The sequence below is a fragment of the Dipodomys ordii genome, unplaced genomic scaffold (assembly GCF_000151885.1).
Source record: "Dipodomys ordii isolate 6190 unplaced genomic scaffold, Dord_2.0 Scaffold150, whole genome shotgun sequence".
Lineage (NCBI taxonomy): Eukaryota > Metazoa > Chordata > Mammalia > Rodentia > Heteromyidae > Dipodomys > Dipodomys ordii.
Genome location: NW_012267366.1, coordinates 2,865,821 through 2,885,006, shown reverse-complemented (window position 1 = coordinate 2,885,006; position 19,186 = coordinate 2,865,821). Strand labels below are relative to the sequence as shown.

The window sequence follows — 19,186 nt, the reverse complement described above, 5'->3', positions numbered from 1 at the left end:
TTATTTGCAATATCTAGTATATGTCTGAGTCAAGCAGAAAAGGTCAGATAAGTTGATGTTAGGGAAATGAACCCTAAGATATATATTCAAATTTTTTTTCTTTCATGCGATTGTTTCTAACACATTTATAAGATTATTTCTTTGCTGCTTTGTATGTCCCCCCCCCCTCCCACAGTATAACCCCTGTTTTCACTGTATTTGATGTTGGTATAATTTGTGGAGGGGAAGGGGAAAAAACAAATAGTTTAAATAGGGATACAGGTGGACCCATTGCAACAATGAGATGAACAAGTCCTTATGTTGAAAACAAACTTTACAACTTTGTTGTGGGTGAGGGGGGAGAGGTTTGGGTGGGGGACGGGGGAGGATGGGAAGGGATGGGAAGGGGAAACAAAGGAGAAGGCCACAATGCTTGATAAGAAATGTACTCATTATCTTGCCCATGCAATTGTAGCTCCTCTGTACAGTATTTTCACAATAAAAAACCCATAAAAACCAGCAAAATACTTAAAAATGCAAAATTATAAAGATAACAATAGCTACAATTTAGGAAGTACCTATTCAATATCATTCACAAAAAAGTATATCTCCCAGAAAAAAGGAAGAAGTTTGTAAATTCTACAAAATTTAGAGGACAGCCTGATGATTCAGACTCAAAAATGATTAAGGTTACTTTAGACCAGAAGCTTTAGAGAGAAAAGAATATTTAATTTGGAACATGTTGCTCTTCCTTAAAAGCATTCATACATATATTCTGTCTAACTGGAATTTGACAATCACCTATGCCAATTATGGTTATAAATAGATTAAAACATATATTCATATGGAAAGCAAACCACAAAAGCATTCATATAATGGTTATTGTGGTGGGGTTATGAATCTTTACTTTTTACAGTGAAAGAATTTCTCTTTGGCTTTTCTAAACTTTAAAAAATAATAAATTCCAAATTTAGAGAAAATTGGCATTTTGAAGTCAGATTAAAAATCAACAGTGGCATTATATTACTCACTGCCATCTCTTTTTGCTTCATAAATAGTTACACAAAAATTTTCAAAATGACTGAAATAAAATACAGCCTTGCTGTGATCATTAAAAAAAGCATTTTAAAACTACCTTTTGGTTGTCATTTACTGTGCCAAATTCTGCACATAAAACTAATAAGAGGGCTGGGAATGTGGCTTAGTAGTAGAGTGCGTGCCTAGCATGCATAAAGCCCTGTGTTCTATTCCTCAGTACCACATAAACAGAAAAAGCCAGAAATGGTGTGTGGCTCAAGTGGTAAAATGCTGGCCTTGAGAAAAAAGAAACTGAGAGACAATGTACAGGCCTTGAGTTCAAGCCTCAGGACTGGCAAAAAAATCTAATAAGAAAAATAGTGGTTTTTTAAAAAATATTAAGGAATGTACAAGACCAGGAATCTTAGCTATTCAGGAGGGTGAAATCTAAGGATTGTGGTTCAAAATCAACCTGGACAGAAAAGTGTGAGACTCTTATCTCCAATTAACCACCATAAAGCTGGAAGTGGAGCTGTGGCTCAAGTGGTAGAATGCCAAACTTGAGCAGAAAAGTCAAGGGTCAGTGCCTAGACCCTGAGATCAAGCCCCAGTACTGGCATAAAAAGAAAAAAAACAACGAAGAAATGTAAATGGAAAATCACTTTACTCTGGAGTACAAGCTTAGTGAGTATAGGGGAAATCTTATTTTTCTTTATATCCCTAGAAGATGGACATTTCAGTAAATGTTCAGTGAATTATTAAAACATGTAAATAGCTACTTTAATCATTTCTTTTTCACTTACACTTTTGGTAGTATCAATCCCTTGATACAACTGAATTTTTCCTGTCTTCCATCTTTCATCCCCATTCTTGGTTTCTTCCCATGCCAAGGCATTGTTACTGTTTTTCACAAACACTCGAAGTTTCCCTACTTTGTTTCCAGCCAGCCGGTAGTCAAAGAGTAAACAGAAGTTGCTTTGGGGTTGCAGGCCTGGCAGGAGAAGTTTCAATCGGCCGACATCCTTCTTGTGCCCGGCCAATGCTGGAACTGCCATATAATAGCCAACGGCTTTAAGAGAACAAGAATGTACAGTCAATGAAGCCATTGGAAAGGGGTTGGCTACAATATATAAAATAGCTATAGAAATGGACAACACTCTCCCGCAGAGAAAGCTGAAGTCCTTTATTATCACTTTGAATATTTGAAAAAAATGTTCATGCTAAAATGAAGTTTTGGAATTACAGAGTTGCAACCCTTCATTATATAGAGAAGGAAACTGAGGAATGTGTCCACATTCATCAAGCTTGGTCATAGTAGATAGGTTAACCTTGCCTTCGGTCTTCAGTGTTAGTCTCACAGGAATGTGATGAATCCTCTCAAATCTAACCCCGAATTCCAAAAGGGATTCTTGTTAGGAAATATTGAAATTTTCTGATTGTACATTAGGTTTAAAAGAAAAAAAATCTCTAAGCGGAATTAGTTTCAAGGAAGTATCAAGAAGGAGGATCTTTTAGCTGAAGGTAGAGACTATATATTCCCAAGGAAATAAGTTTACTAGTAAGGAACTGGTATCCCAGATGTATAACAGGTGTCCTTACTTATATAGTCATCCTACAGAAGACAGAAATTCAGTATGGGTTGTAAAAGACATGTGTAAGACAAAATGCTCTTCTCAAGGAGGAAAGCTAGTGTTCATCAATAACGTTGAATTAGGCAGTAGAAAGGGCAGGTCATCCACAGGTTAGGGGTGACAATGAGAAAAATTCAAAGTCAGGACTGGCAAGACATCTGCCAGTAGGGGCTGGGAAGGTGGCTCAGTGGTAGAGGGCTTGCCTTGCATGCCTGAGGCCCTGGGTTCGATTCCTCAGCACCACATAAGCAAAAAGAAAAAAAGCCAGAAGTGGTGCTGTGGCTCAAGTGGTAGAGCGCTAGCCTTGAGCTGAAGAGCTGAGGGACAGCGCCCAGGCCCAGAGTTCAGGCCCCACGACCGGACCCTCCCCCCAAAAAAAGAAAGAAATCCTCCAGTAACAGAAGAGAAAGCTCAAGCCAGGATTTAAAGTCATGGACTTCACACTATCATGATGTAATTTTTTAATGCTTTGAAAAATGAGTGCAGGAGATGACTACATCAAGGTTGGAGATAATAATCTAGAGATAATTGCTAGAGATAACAATCTCTTTTAAGATGTTTTTCTTCCAGAAACACAGAAAACTACAGAGAAACATGGCTAGTGTACAAGAGAAAAGGAAGAATACCTTTCTGCCTTTCCCCCAATGCTTCAAAACTTTATGTGATTCCCTACATCTTTCTCTCCCAGAAGAGGAGTTGGTAAATATAAAAGTTGGTGAAGCAGCACTTGGTGGGTCAGGTAGGTTCAGGGGAGATTATGATAGAGAATATATGCTGGATCAAGTGAGACATCCATTTGGGAAAACTGTGGAAGGTCTAAATATTTCCAAAGATGACAAACCACCCTGACCTAAGGAGTGAGAGGATCAATAACCCTCCACCAGTGGAAAGCCTTTTTGTTTTTGTTTTGTTTTTACCTTTGCCATATTACAGAACATGAAATAGTTAAATCTAAATACCATTATCTCGATCAGCAGGATTCCAGTCAAAATCATCTTCTCTGTCCTGTTTCCAGTCACAGACCCCATGATCAAAGCTGCAGTCAACTGAGATGTTTAAATCTGATTTTAAAAAAGACACATTTTTACAACCATTCAGTATATTAGAGCCAGGGTGCTAGTAGCTTACATCTGTAATCTCAGCTACTCAGGAGGCTGAGATCTGAGGGCAATGGTTTGAAGCCAATCCAGGCAGGAAAGTCTATGAGACTCATCCCCAATTAACTACTAGAAAACAGGAAATGGTACTGTGGCTGAAGTGGTAGACTACTAGCCTTGAGCAAAAGAAGCTCAGGGACAGCACTGAGGCTCTGAAGGCCAACACACACACACACACACACACACACACACACACACACACACGCACACAAGAACATCAGAAAAATAGCTAACATTAGGAGACACATACAGACATCACACACAAGAACATCAGAAAAATAGCTAACATTAGGAACTTTGGAAGGCAAAGTCATATTTTCAGTTGCAAAGAGTACAGATCATGGAAACTGAATTGCTCATAGGGTTGCCCTATTTTTACTTAAACCTGTGAAGACATTCTCAACACATTTAGTTGTGATCTTAAAAAAGGACAATAAAATAAAAAATAAAACAAGTAATAGGCAAGATCTGCATGAGCAAAGAAAAACAGGGCATACAATCAATTGTTCATAAAATTCTGGCCAGAAAAATAAATTGTCTTCTACCCAAATAAATAAGTAAAGATCTTGCCAGAACTTTCTAGATTATTTGTACAATACAAAATTTCACATATAATATGACTAATCAACATTTTAACTTAAGAGTGTAAATGTGTTTTTTTTCCTTTGCTGTATTTTATGATGTTTTCACATCTGGAGTGTGCTTACAGATCTAATTATCCAGGGTAAGAAACTTACTTGGGGTCATATCTCATACACACAAGCCAACCACCCCATATATCTAATTCTCATGCGTTGTCATGGTTGGCATCTGAACTATTCTCTAAAGATTGTATGACCAAGAAGTGGTAGCCAGCCTGTGGTGTTACTGGCCCATAGTACAAGCCTTGGGAAATTGGGCCTAGTGGAAGGAAGTGAGGTAACTAGGGGGTGTGCCTTTGAAAGGGGATTCTGGAACTGCCCTTTCTTCTCTTTCTGCTTTCTGACTAGGAGAATTAGCAGTGTTATATTCTGCCACACACTTTGCCGTAATATTCTGTTTGCCACAGGTCCAGAGCGGTGCGCCTAAATAACCACAGGCTGAAAACCTCTGAAAGCAGGAGTCAAATAAATCTTTTATCCTTATCAGATGATAATCTCAAATATTTGGTTATGTTGATGGGCAATTGACTAACATGACCACCAAGTCAGTATTTCCCCTGCCATAAATCATTCCAGGGTCAGGTACCAAACAGTTGAGGACAGCTCTTGTGCTTTAAAGCTCTTTGTAAGCATTCCAGTTAGTCAATCCTAAGTGTTTTCCTCTGCCCTCCCTTGCTTCTTCTCATAGAAAGGCTGAGGCCTACATTTTTCCCTGCCTTATGTCTCTGTCTCTTGATTGTAGATGTTCCCCCTGGGGCCTGTGTGTTCCCACCTCTTGGGAAATCTAACTTACGAATCTAACGTATGTCCTCTTCATATTACTCAGTTACTTCCATCAATTAAAATCTCATGAGCTCAAATAATAGCTAAAGTAACAAAATTTTCCTCATAATTCTGACATTCCAGTTAGAAATTTGCCACCAGTAGGTTGGATCAAATATTCTGAGACAATGCCAGTTTCTACATTGTTTCTGGGTTCTTCATGCTAGAATGACTCCCTTGTTGAGAGAAATATAGTTGGAGTCAACTAGAACAAATTTTGAACCAGTGCCTGTGGTTACTTTTATGTAGAGCTGAGGCCACCAAACGAACATCCTGGCTTACTGCCCATTTTTGTATAGTTTTATTGAAACCCTCTCTGTTCATAAATTTATATATCTATGTGGGCTACCTCTGAGCTATGAGGACAGAGGTGAGGAGTTCCTCCAGAGATCATGTGATCTACAAAGCCTAAAGTATTTATTATCTGGCCCTTCAGGATAAAAGTTTGCTGACTTCTGATGCAGATTAAAAAAAATACCAGTATGAAAGAGTGAGAAGATGGAGATACTTCTGATTTAAAATGAAAGCTAGCCTCTGGCTCTGATTTTGGAGTTTCAGCTATATATGTCAAGAAATAAAAGAATACAAGGAGGGAATAAGTATCTTTTTCTTGACTCATTTCAAATTGTTAAATATTTTCACAAACATTCTGTCACCCCTATGGTTTTCACATATTAAAACATGAATTTGTAGCTCACATATCTGACTTAGGTGCTGCTTTGCAGACCAAGATGCATATTTAATAGCCAGCTGCTCGTGTCTCAAGCCTGTAATCCTAGCTACTCAGGAAGCTGAGATGTGGTTTGAAGCCAGTCCAGGGAGAAAAAGCCATGAGAGTCCATCTCCAAAATAACCAACAAAAAGATGGGCTGAAGGCAAGGCTCAACTCAGAGTACCAGCTGATGAAGCCAAGTGCATGTGAGCTTTTCAGTTAAGAAAAAGTCTATCATCAGAGCCTCAGAACTAAAATTCATAAGCAATCTGTCCAAATTCCATGGACACTAAGTGATGGAAGCGAACCTGAATCCTAAACCAGACTGAAATCCAAGATGTTCATTCTGTACATATCCTAAGTCAGCACAAGCACAAATGACCTACCTCACCAGCCCATAAACGCACGAGCAAAAAAATCAATAAATATTGCTGTGGGCCAATTCCAGTTTGTAGTGGTTTGTTATTCAGCATTACTATTGTAAGAGTAAATGATTTTGGTGGGAATTTTCAGGTTGTAGACATTCTGGATATAGACAAATGAGTAAATTTCTCCCATCTTCAACATATAGTCTGCCTGAAATTATTACTCTCAAGTCATGTGAGAATGGAAGAAACTAACCTTACTTATTTTGTAACTATTGACATTAATCTCACAGGACCTACTATTTTCAATGCTGGTATTGTATGTCATGGTACAATGGTTTTTCCCTTGACAGTTTATGAATGAAGCAGTAATTTAAAAGTAAAAACCTCATCCTATGGAGAAATGAATATGGACAATATGAGAGAATATATACGTAGGAGAAAGAATTGTTTACCTTTGTGCTCCAGTTTGGAATTTAGAGATTTTCTTTGGGTCAGAACCAGATCCAAGTCACCTTCTTCATTAACCTTAGGGGCTGAAAAAGATCACTTGATCAGTTATGAAGAAAAGAGAACCAAATCCACACATGTTCAGAAAGAATGAATTCAATGACTGCAAAAAGAAGGTTTTTTTTTTTTATCATGTATTCTATTTTTTTTTTGTTGGCCATGGGGCTTGAACTCAGGGCCTGAGCACTATCCCCGAGCTCTTCTGCTAAAGGCTAGAGCTCTGCCACTTTGAGCCACAGTCCCAGTTCTAGTTTTCAGGTGGTTAATTGGAGATAAGAGTCTCACAGACTTTCATGCCTGGGCTGGCTTCAAACTGTAATCCTCAGATCCTCCTTCGAAGCTAGGATTACAGGTGTGAGCCACCGGTGCCCAGATAATCATGTATTCTAATGACAGAATATATTGGAGTAGTGTCCCTCCCCCCACTATTTTCCAATCATTCACAGTGTCCTCATCTAGACAACATTTTCCCCCAGAAGTTTTTTTAAATGAACTAAGTCCATCTTTTCTCACCAGGTTTTGTGGTTATACTTCCTTGAGATTTGTACTAGTAAGGAGGTAATGTGACTGGTATGATATTTCTTAGACAGGTGGTTTCATTTCTAACTTATCTTTTGGTCAGTTACAACTGGCATTTATATATATGATCACCAGTCATAGAACCAAAACAGACAAAGCAAAATATAGAGTAATCAATGAAGACCCAATAAGAAGAACATGAAGAAGTTCAGTGTGGGGATCTGGGCTGGGTTAATATGGAAACTGACCAAGAGGGACTGAGACCTATGGAGAGTTCTATACTGCACCCATTATAAAGAGATATATAGCAATTAGCTTGTTTATGCAGAAAATTAAGCTCCACTATAACATTTCCCCTATGCCTTTCTATTTTGACTTTTAATCACCATAACCCTATGACTGTGAAGTTCCCTTTTCATAGCAAGAAGTAGCTTGGCAGACTTATGTGGTAAGGATCTCTCTAATTTGGGGTAGGAGTGCATTAGAGGGAGAGCTTGGTTGGTAGACCACTGTGCCCACAGGAACAGCAGGTTTCCTGCATTGGTGGGTATGTGCCATGATGGAAGTCCCAAGGTAAGGGAACAGAATTTACTTTCTTCATTTCCCAGAGCAGCAGATTAAGACCTGTGTAAAGAGCTCTCTATACCTTACACAGTGCTCTGCTTCTCAGGATTTAAGGGCCTTCCCTTCCCTTCACCCTTCCCCTTCCCTTTTTTCCTTCCCCTTCCCCTTCCCCTCCCCTCCCCTCCCTTCCCCTTCCCTCCCCTTCCCTCCCCTTCCTTTCTCCCCTCTCCCTTCTCCCTCTCCTCCCCCCTCTCTGTTTGTGTGCTAGTCTTCTGGGCTTAAACACAGGGCCTGGGTGCAATCTCACAGCTTTTTTTCTTTTTTCCTTTTTTTTTTTTTTGCTTGAGGCTAGTGCTCTCCCACTTGAGTCATCACTCCGTTCTTGGCTCTTGGGGCAGTTAATTGGAGGTAAGAGTCGCATGGACTTTCCTGCCTGGGCTGGCTTCGAACCACAATCGTAGGATCTCAGCCTTCAGAGTAGCTAGGATTACTGGTGCGAGCCATGGGTACCCGGCCCAGCATTTCTCTTTAAGGCCTGAAACTGGTTTTCCTTTCATTTGTGAGGAAGGATCATAATTCATTTATTCGCTAAGTGTATAAATAACAAGAGTGATACTTACAAAACACATCTCCTCGAAGGCTTCGTTCCTGCTCCACATCATTCTTCAAGGCTTTCTCTAATGTTTTCTCTTCCTCAAGCCCCTCTTTCATTCTCTCTTCCTTCCCTGGCTTTTCTCTATTAGTGTGACCATTCCTGGCAACACTCTCTTCAGGACTGAAGGACTGCAAGTTAACCTTAGGGGGGTGAGTGCCAGTGGGTCCTGGGGTGACAGTTTGGATTCTCAGCTTCTTTTTCATGCTGTTTTTGTGAGCAAGCAACTTTTTGATTCTGTCTTTGATGGGCCCAGGTATTTTGCGGCTTTCCTTCACAGACTTTTCAGGGATAACTGAAACACAGGTGAGAAGATCCAGATTGGCTGATAATTAGCTCACCCTTGAACAATGGACCATTTTGGAAGTATTAAAAGTGCAATAAGTGAATGCTTCTAGAATCAACTCATATGAGGTTGAGTTCTTTTTAAATGCTGTCACCCTTTTCCCCATTTTCTCCCGTTTACCCCTCCCCCCGCAAGTTGTAAAGTTCATTTCCAACATAGTGTCTAGTGAGTATCATTGTTGCATTAGTTCATCCTTTGTCCTTGCCGCTGGTTTTTAACAGTTAAAATGTCATGGCATTTATCCTATTTACCTTTTGTTACAGGAAACATTTTATTTTGCTTCAGAAGCTATTTTAGTAAAAAACAAAACAAAACTTGGTACTACCTAGTTAGGCTACAGATTCCAAAAATAAAGTGGATTTTCCAGGGTCTACTGATATTTCTATTTTTCTGAAGAGAGATCTGATGTTCATATACTGTTTTACCACCAAGTTAAACCATAAATATTTTCTGTCATGATCCCTTTGTGAAATGTAAAACTGGTGTATATGGATCTAATTTTCCTTTCCCCTTCTCTTTGCTTAAAATTTTTTTCAGCTCAGTCAACCACTATCTGAAAACAAAATGTTTTTGTTTATTCAATTTATAAAAAAGAGTCTCCTATATTAACTTTTATATTAATTTCCGATTTATTTATTTTTGGTGGTATTGGAATCTGAACTCAGGGCCTCATGCTTGATAAGCAGATGCTCTCCCACTGAGCCATTACTCCAGACCTTTTTTTGAGATAAGGTCACATTTTCTTCCAGGCACATATGTATGAACCATGATCCTCTTGTTTTCTGTTTATAATGTAGCTAGGATTATAATCACATGTTACTACATCTTGCTGTTCACATTGAGGAGTCACCTCATGGACTTTTCTGCCTGAGCTGGCCTGAAACTGTAGTTCTCCCAATTTCAGTTTCCCACATAGCTAGGATGACAGATGTGAGTCACTGGTACCTGGCTTCATTTGCTATTTATTAATATTAAGTTGCTTTAAAAAACATACCTCTAGCTAGCCCAGGAAGAAGAACCCATGAGACTCTTACCTCCAATTAACAACCAAGAAGCCAGAAGTGGAGTTTTGGCTCAAGTGGTAGAGCACTAACCTTGAGCACAAAAGCTCAGTGTCAGTGCCCAAGCCCTGAGTTTCAAGCCCAGGACCAGCGTGCGCGCGCACGTGTGTGTGTGTGTGTGCGCGCACACACACACACACACACACTATTTATCTAGATCAATTCTTCCTATTTTGATGTGGATCAATGACTTGGGGTGGGAGTGAGGACTGAATGGCTAGTGTAGAAGGTCTCAGGAGGTATTTGATAAGGCTTTCAGCCCAATATTATAGATCAGGTACCTGGAAATGCAAAGTGCCTTACTCAGGGTCACTCAGCTAGCTAGGAGCTGAGCTAGAATTTGAGGGTGAAGTATATGAACAACTGATTTTTCAATTCCTATTTTCATGATAGGTTTATTCCTGCTTTATGGCTTAAGGCCATTTTGCTCTAGACTGGCTCAAATTCCTTGAGATTTATGATTCAAAGATACATATCCTTTCCCAGGAATATTCTCATAACAATGATGAATGTCCAAATGATGGTAAAAATGTAATTGGTTAAAAATTAATAGCACTGATACTTAAAATCAAATACATTGTCCTACTAGAAACTCTTTGGGGAGAAGCTAGTCTAACATTACATAAGAAAGGGTCTGATAACTCCCGAGTCAATTTACTCAAATCCACTACTTAAATATAGTTTAGAGGGAATTAAATTCTGATGCCAAAATGAATATTGTGGATAGAGGTTGGAGTGGGATTTTATTAGAATATTTTTCTTGGCAATGTTTTAATCTTTTCTCTTCCTTCCTTCTTCATCATTTGGCTAATTTAATTTTTTCCCAAAGTTAAAAATAAATAAAGAGTAGTTTGCATTTTTCTTTTCTGTGTAATCAAAAGGGAAAGAAAGTTCTTTGAAAATGTATATGCTCTTTATACAGTGCTTTTACTTTGACATCAGTCTACAGTTAGTAGGACATAAGTACAATATGCTTCTTTTCAATGAGACATTTTAGTTATTTCTCATTGTGACAGCTTATATGTATTTGGCACAAAATGAACTAGCACTAATAAAAGTAATACATCACTACTTATTTTCCTGACCTTCGCTTGGCCTGTTTTCAACTTCTTTGCCAGAAGTTGTATTGTTAAGTTTTGTTTAGAATGTGCTGATTATATATAGGTGTTTATGGGAGGCCTCACTACCTAATTTTATGTATGCATCTCTGAATCATTCACAGTATGCAGTGTGAATAATTAAAAGGAAACACCCATTCCTTGTAAATTTCCTTCATGTAAGCAGTAACATAAAACTAAGGACCTTTAATAAATGAGTAGGTTGCAGTGTACTCCAAACAAACCTAAACATCTGCTTTTAGTTTTTGCTTTGAAGTTTCAAATGTTCTTGTTGAAAACAAAAACAAAATCAAAACATTACAACCTTTGTAGTGTCAATAATTTCATTCCCTCAGTATGTACAAAGAAAACTGAGCGAAGATGAAAATGCATATACATAACTGCATTTGGCCTTATCTAGGTACTGCTGTTTTGAATTTGATATAATAAATGATTATTTTCTTTTAAAATGTCTTAACAGATGGACAGAGGAAGGGTGGGTGAGTAAAGTCTTCCTACTTAATGTGCATATGTGAAAATGGAACTAGTTAACTCTAGGGGACGGGTGGGGCTGGAAGAGATGGGGAGAACAATGGAAGGGTGACATTGATCAAGATATACTCATAAACTGAAGTGTTGAAATCCATTTTTTACAGTTACTTAAAGTAATGATTTTAAAAAGTCTTGATTGTTGTGTCATCTTTTTGATAATATAAAAATGGGTGAGGGGAAGGTCCTGATGGCTCATACCCATAATCTTAGTTACTTAGGAGGATGAGATCAAAGGACTTGGTTCAAAGCCAGCCCAGACAGGAGCGTCTGAGACTTGTATTTCCATTTGATAATCTAAATCTGAGCTATGGTTCAAGTGGTAGAGTGCCAGCTTTGAGCAAAAAAGCTAAGAGACAGTGCCCAAGCCATGAGTTTATGCCCCAGTACTGGTACTGAAGAAAAATAATGGTGAGTTTTCTATAAGCCTGGGGTCCTCTCAAGGGTACACCAAAAAGAAATGTTCTAAAAAAAATCTCTTCAGACATAGCACATATGGGATAAAGTCTTTTGTGTTGAGAGGGCCAAGTTGTAATTGTTAATAGCAGTGACATCTTTTAGTTGTATCTGCATATTAAATTTATAGGTTTTTTTTCCTGTCGATCATGGGTCTTGAACTCTGGGCCTGGGCACTGTCTTTGAGCTCTTCAGCTCAAGGCAAGCACTCTACCACTTGAGCTACAGCAGCACCACTTCCGGTTTTCTGGTGGTTAGTTGAAGATAAGAGCCTCACAGATATTCCTGCCTGGGCTGGCTTTCAATGGAGATCCTCAGATCTCAGCCTCCCGAGTAGCCAGGATTATAGGTGTGAGCTACCAGCACTTGGCTTTAAATTTATAGTTTTAACTTGTGATCATTAAATCATTCATCAGCAAGAGCAATAGGATTCTTTGTAAGAAAGCAGGGAATCCAGTGCATCCTACTTGGTTTCTATTGTGCATTCTGGAAAAAGTCCTGATGAAACAATGTTGTAATTGGAAAAACATGCATTGATGTTCTTTCAGTTTTATGCCTACAACTTTAGTGAGAATTGTAAATGTGGTCATCTAGCAAAGAACACAGGGCTGAGGCAGAGTTAAATTTAGACACTGCACTTAGAAAGAAAAGAAGGAGGGGAGGGAGGAGATAGGTTGGGGTAAGAAGAGAAGGAAGAGGAAGAAAAGAAGAGGAAGAGGAGGAACAGGAGGGAGAGTGGTGGGAGGGAACAAGGAAGTACCGAGAGACTGCTTTGTTGGGAATAACAAAAATCTCATGACCAAATACTACTTACCAGAACATAGAAGTCCATTGCCTTTATATCCTTGCTTGCATTTGCACTTGAAGGATCCTTGGGTATTGAGACAATTGGCATGGAGACTGCACGTATGGGTATTCACAGCACATTCATTTATATCTAAAATCATGAACATTCCAGTGAACAACTTTATGGTAATAGGACTTGCTGAAAGAATATCTCTTATCCTTGACCAACTCCAAGGCCAAATACTCAACACCATAACAAACCAAGTATTTGTTGTCTGAGAATTGAGAGGTGTTCAAAAAATCCAGGCCTACTGGCCTAGAGTCTTGGCTTTGCCTGACTCCTGCCTGAGATGTGAGGAGTATGTAGGCAGCTCATCTCCCACATACCAATTTTATGTCCTAGTTATTAATGCCATTGAAATTTGTAACATGTTTAGGTTTTTGTCTTAGCATACTCATCTGTGTGATATAGAGCTAAATAACAATATGAGAAAATACAATCTATATTAGGAAGCGCTTGAAGCTCCAAAGGAACAAAAAGTCAAGACCAGCCAGGAATCATTGACATCATCTGAGTTCATACGCATGGACATTTTGTGCACAGCCTGCTTAGAAGAAGGAGTCAGGCTGGTCTGAACTCGTTTGCTGGATTTACAGGAGGAAAATTAGCTAAATCTCTCTTAAGTCAGAGGTTCATTTGTTCTATTCTCCTTTCCACTTTTGATCTATGCCATTTGTAGACATGAGGACAAAAAATAGCTTATTGTTTTCTATTGGGTCACAAGAGAAGCTCAGATGATAATCTTAATCACTTTTCAAACATGGAAATTGGTTTCCTTGTGAAGCTCTCAGTGTGGATGCACAGCTCGTCCTGGGGAATTTCCCTGTGATGATCGGTGAGCAGGGGGACACTCTGTAACACAGTGATTGGATTACACAGCTGAATGGTCTGCAGGGGTGGGGACCAAGCTCATGGCAGACACAGGTTTGATGAGCCTGTCAAGGGTGGGCTTTGCATTTGAGAACATTTCGGGGAAGAGCCATGGAGATTTCCCAACATGGTTCAAAACCCAGTAATGGAGTATTACCCCCCAAATGAGTACACAAAATATGTTATGAGAAGCCCTGAGTGTAAGGTTGAAAGAAATTGTATTTTTTCCAACTGTTAGATTTTCTTGTCATGCACATACCTTTGTTACACAAGTTTATGTGACTAGAAATCTAGAAGGAACCCAAATTTCCCTTTACTATAGGACAGCATGTCCAGGGCAATGGAGATGCATCCAAGGCTTCCCCAAATATACTATCTCATATATTCTTTGAGACTTGGAACCCCAATAACAAGGCATCAAATATTTGATTTTATACAGATCAAGCCACTAACTTGAGTGGTACCAGGATGTGAAAAGATTTTATTTGGAAATTGAACCATGACAGGGCTAAAAGAGGAAAGAGGACTGAGTATGAACCCTTATGTCTTTCATATTTTTTTTTGTTGGTCGTGGGGCTTGAACTCTAGGCCTGGACACTATCCCTGAGCTCTTCAGCTCAAGGCTAGCACTCTATCACCTGAGCCACAGCATCACTTCTGGTTTTCTGGTGGTTTATTGAAGAGTCTCATGGACTTTCCTGCCTGGGCTGGCTTTGAATCTCGATCCTCAGATCTCAACCTCCTGAGTAGCTAGGATTATAGGTATGAGCCACCGGCGCCCAGCTGATGTCTTTCATGTTTTTTTTTTCCTAAAGCGATCCTTGATGAACGATGTTATGAATGGACTAATGAGATTGTTAGTCTTCCTTTCTCAGATATAAATACCACTGTGTTGTTTCCATTTTTAGAGTGCAGTTTGAGATAGAACCAAAAATATAAGCAAAATCCTACCAATTAAAAATCTCATTGATTTGAAATCAGTAATGAAGGAGAAAGTCCCTATGATACCAACTCAACCAATAAAATCTAGTGTGGAAGGGTCCTCTCATTCCAGCTATAAAGGAAGCATACATAGGAGGCTCATGGTTGAGGATTAACCAGGAACAAATGCAAGACCTTATTAAAAAAGCAAGCTAAAGGGGCTGGGAAGGTGGCTCAGTGGTAGAGCACTTGCCTTGCATGCATGAGGCCCTGGGTTCGATTCCTCAGCACCACATAAGCAGAAAAAGCTGGAAGTGGTGCTGTGGCTCAAGTGGTAGAGCACTAGCCTTGAGCTGAAGAGCTGAGGGACAGTGCCCAGGCCCAGAGTTCAGGCACCATGACTGGCAAAAAAAAAAGCAAGCTAAAAAGGTATGGGGCACGGATGAAGTGGTAGAACACCAACTTTCAAAGAGAAAAGCCCTGAGTTCAAACAACAATATTGTAAAGAAAAAAATCCCATAGAAATTATGGGGCAATTGCTTTAAGTCTTTATAGACCTGGTTTCATAAATGATGCCATTGGAAATCCCCGAAATGCCAGAAAGGTGGACAATTCACCCTTTATTGAATTGTTAGGCTAGTCAGTATAATAGATGATTCAATGAACAGATTGAATTGGCATGAAAGTATTTCTAGAGAAAGTCTACAGGCTTACTGGAGAGAGGAAAACAGGAAAAGGTAACACTGAGTCTTACCTACACAGTCATATCGACCACTGATATATTTCAGCTCAAAACCAATGTGGCATTTGCAATAGTAGCTTCCAAATGTATTCACACATCTTCGATTATGGGGGCATGCTGCTTTACCAGAGGAACATTCATCAACATCTAGGGTAGAAACGCAGAACGGGTCAATAATAGCAAGAGAAGTATCCTGAGTACCCACATGCCCACATTCTTGCAACCCCTCCTCCTCCATCAACACGTAGTGAGCATGTACATGTGTGGTTTTCTTGTCTAGAAAATTGATTCTTATGCCAATAGCACATCTTCTGGAAAGTATCCTAGGTCTCTACCAGGCACACACACAATCATTTTTGTTTGAGTTATCACCTTGCTGTAAAGTCATTACTTAAGAATTACTTAAGTAAGTTCATATCTGCTCTCATGTTAGGACCTAGATCACCTGGGGTAGGTAGCGGGTGGGATAATTAGCACCTATGCATTATATGGATTCTAAAAAAAGAAACATTTCCCCAGCTACTCATTATATCACACAACAAACACCATTTTCGAAAATGGAATCAACTATACTTTAAGCAAAACAAATGCACAGACATTTATGATGTGCATTTTACATAAGAATTAAACAGCAATTTCCTTCAAGACTCCAGTAATGAGGACTCAAATTACAGAAATGTGACTGTATATATGCAGAAACATAGGTCAAGTGAAATTGTCTAATGGTGTTATTTTAGGGCACAATAGTTGTGTTCATTTTCTACCAAGAGAGTGATGTCAGAAAGTGGGGCTGGCAGCTATCCGTATCAACTCAGCAGGACTCCGGCTTTGCTTTAACATTCAGACATCAAATCAGAAATCTGATGTTTTGTTGTCCTTTTGAACCTGTGGTTAAACCCACAAGTTGTTGCTGGCTTGTTTCCCTCACAATGGTAAGATGACAAATAAGTCCTAGATGGACAAAAATCCTCGTCCCATGTTTATTTTCATGCATATAATCATTTCCTTCCAATTTAAAGGGCACCCAACAAACCAAAGAAGTGGGCAGAAATTTGGATCCAGCTTTGCCAAGATTTAGCCTCGTTGTATAAATATCATACTAAACAGTACTAAACTGCATAGACCAAATTAAATCTTGGATTACTCTCAAAGAGAAGACATACTGTTAATTTACATAAACGTTAACAATGTTTAATTGATTCAGGACCTTGTTGGTTGAGCATATTAAATGAAGCCTATCAAATTATGTATGTTTAGGATAAATAAACATCTAGTACCTTGACTGAAAAAAATATCCTTCTTGCTCCAACACCTACCTAGGCCAGTCTGACTTTCTTTGGTGGCCTCACAGTGACAAGATGGCTACCTCAGCTCCAGGTGTCATTAGTATTTTACAGGCAAAACTAAGAGGACAATGTGGTGCTGGGAAATCAACAACTCTTTCATGTTTGTCCTTTTTATCAATAAGTAACATATTTCCAGATGCTGTACCTCCTCCATTGTATTTTTCTTTATACTTCTTTGGCCCACTGCTGCCTTCTATCAATGAAGGTCAGCCTTTGTGGAGAGCTATCCAGCACCTCAGCGGGAACACTCAGAGGTGGCCCTGTCCCTCCTTTGTCTCCTATTGGTTCCCATAGTCCATTTAACCTATTCCTTGAATTCACCCAGTCTCATTGCCTTCCTTTCCCTGGGCCCCCGACCTATTCCTCAAACAATGTTTCCTGAGGTTACCTCCCAAGTTAACTACTTGCGGTGGCTCCCACACCTAAACTATAACAGAAATCCAAGGGAGAGCAAGGAGACCAAAATTCTACATTGTGGGTTTGATTAAATTCACAGCAACAAATGAAAGCATTATGTGTTTCTAATATGGTTGATTTAATCTGCTCATTTTCTCCAATCATAAGTTATGGAACACTTAGTTTATAAAATTCACAGCACGGTTTACAAATAATGTGAAATCCATTACATGATAATTTAAACAAGGTGTAAGATATGTTCTTTTCACTAATGAAATGCAGAAAAAAAGTAAACACATTTTTCCAGGAAAATATTCACTAGAACTTTGAAATGAAGTCTGATAGCCCCTTATGCCCTTACTCATTGAGTAGTGAAGTGTCTACTGGATGACAATTGAAGTAAAATATGCAAGGTCAGTGTGCTAAAATAAAAATACTTTTATCATTTTTCTTACTATGGCATTAAACAATCAGGAATTTTTTTGAACATAAAAATGTATATCTAGCCGGGTGCTGGTGGCTCATGCCTATAATCCTAGCTACTTAGGAGGCTGAGATCTTAGGATTGCAGCTCAAAGCCAGCACAAGCAAGAAAATGTGTGAGACTCTTATCTCCAATTAACCACCAGAAAACTGGAAGTGGCACTGTGGCTTAAGTGGTAGAGTGCTGGCCTTGAGCTGAAGAGTTGAGGGATAGCGTACAGGCCCAGAGTTCAAACCCCATGACTGAGAAAAATTATATATATATATATATATATATATATATATATCACAAATAGCTAAAAACACTGTACAAGAAATAGACAAATCATGTTCATTGCAGCACTATTCCCCATAGCTAAGATATACAATCAGTCCAGACGCCCCTCACTGGATCAAGAAAACGTAGCATGTACACACAATCTAATTTTACTCCTCTATTAGAAAGAGAACGATATATACCATTTGTGAGGAAATGGAAAGACTTGGAAAAAATATATTAAGTGATGTAAGGCAGATCCAGAGAAACACAGGTTGCATGCTTTCCTTCATTTGTGGTACATATAATGTACATATAAATGTATAAGTGAACACATTGGGTGGTATGCAAATGGTTACACATGAATTAACAGAAGTCTAATAGATTCTATGGAGAGCTCAAATAGTATAATCTTTTAGAAAGACTAAGTCAAATCCCCAAAAAATCATCACCAGGAAATAGGTACATGCAAGAGGCAGGGTGGAGCTAAGGGGAGAGGAGTAGATGAATGAAGGGGGGGGCAGCGAAGAGGGAAGAATGCAGTCAAGAATTCATTGTTTGGGGCTGGGAAGGTGGCTCAGTGGTAGAGCGCTTGCCTTGCATGCCTGAGGCCCTGGGTTCGATTCCTCAGCACCACATAAGCAGAAAGAAAAAAGCCGGAAGTGGCGTTGTGGCTCAAGTGGTAGAGTGCTAGCCTTGAGCTGAATAGCTGAGGGACAGTGCCCAGGCCCAGAGTTCAGGCCCCACAACCGGACCCCCTGCCCCCAAAAAAGAATTCATTGTTTATACCAAAAAATTAAGAAGAGTAAGGGAAGGTATGGGTTGAAGTGGAGGATGAGAATGTTGAAGGGGGTGACACTGATCAAGAGGCATCATATTCATAAACTGCTTTGCTAAGTGGAACCTCATTTGTACAACCTCATAAAGATATCACTAAAATTTTAAAAAATGAACAAATCTTCACATTTAGGAGTTTGCAATATTTAGTCAGTAAGTTGACTATGGTAAGTGAATGATGGGGATTCAAGGGAGAAGGAGGAGGAAGAAGAGAAGGAGGAAAAGGAGGAGGAGGAGGAATGATGGAGGTGATCCTTGCTGTTCTACCTAGACAGATTCTTCCATTTGGGGCAAGACGGAGACCCAGGGATGGACATAGACATCGTGGCCCTTCTTCTGTGTCTTCACAGCCATACTGGCAGTTTATCCTGGCACATGTCCTAGAGTCTGCAAAAGATGATAAGGATTAT

The 19,186-nt window shown here is 39.3% G+C and overlaps 1 protein-coding gene across 1 annotated transcript in view; it reads right to left on the bottom strand.

The window, feature by feature from the left end:
* The window catches only part of Egfl6 (EGF-like-domain, multiple 6), a 46,205-nt gene that overhangs the window by 1,907 nt on the left and 25,112 nt on the right, over positions 1-19,186 (bottom strand). The window contains exons 5-11 of the mRNA XM_013032103.1: positions 19,044-19,163; positions 15,471-15,605; positions 12,893-13,015; positions 8,538-8,864; positions 6,780-6,860; positions 3,587-3,688; positions 1,800-2,065 (exon numbers count right to left, since the gene is read on the bottom strand). Coding sequence (XP_012887557.1) covers positions 1,800-2,065; positions 3,587-3,688; positions 6,780-6,860; positions 8,538-8,864; positions 12,893-13,015; positions 15,471-15,605; positions 19,044-19,163 — 1,154 coding nt within the window. The remainder of the gene's footprint in view (positions 1-1,799; positions 2,066-3,586; positions 3,689-6,779; positions 6,861-8,537; positions 8,865-12,892; positions 13,016-15,470; positions 15,606-19,043; positions 19,164-19,186) is intronic.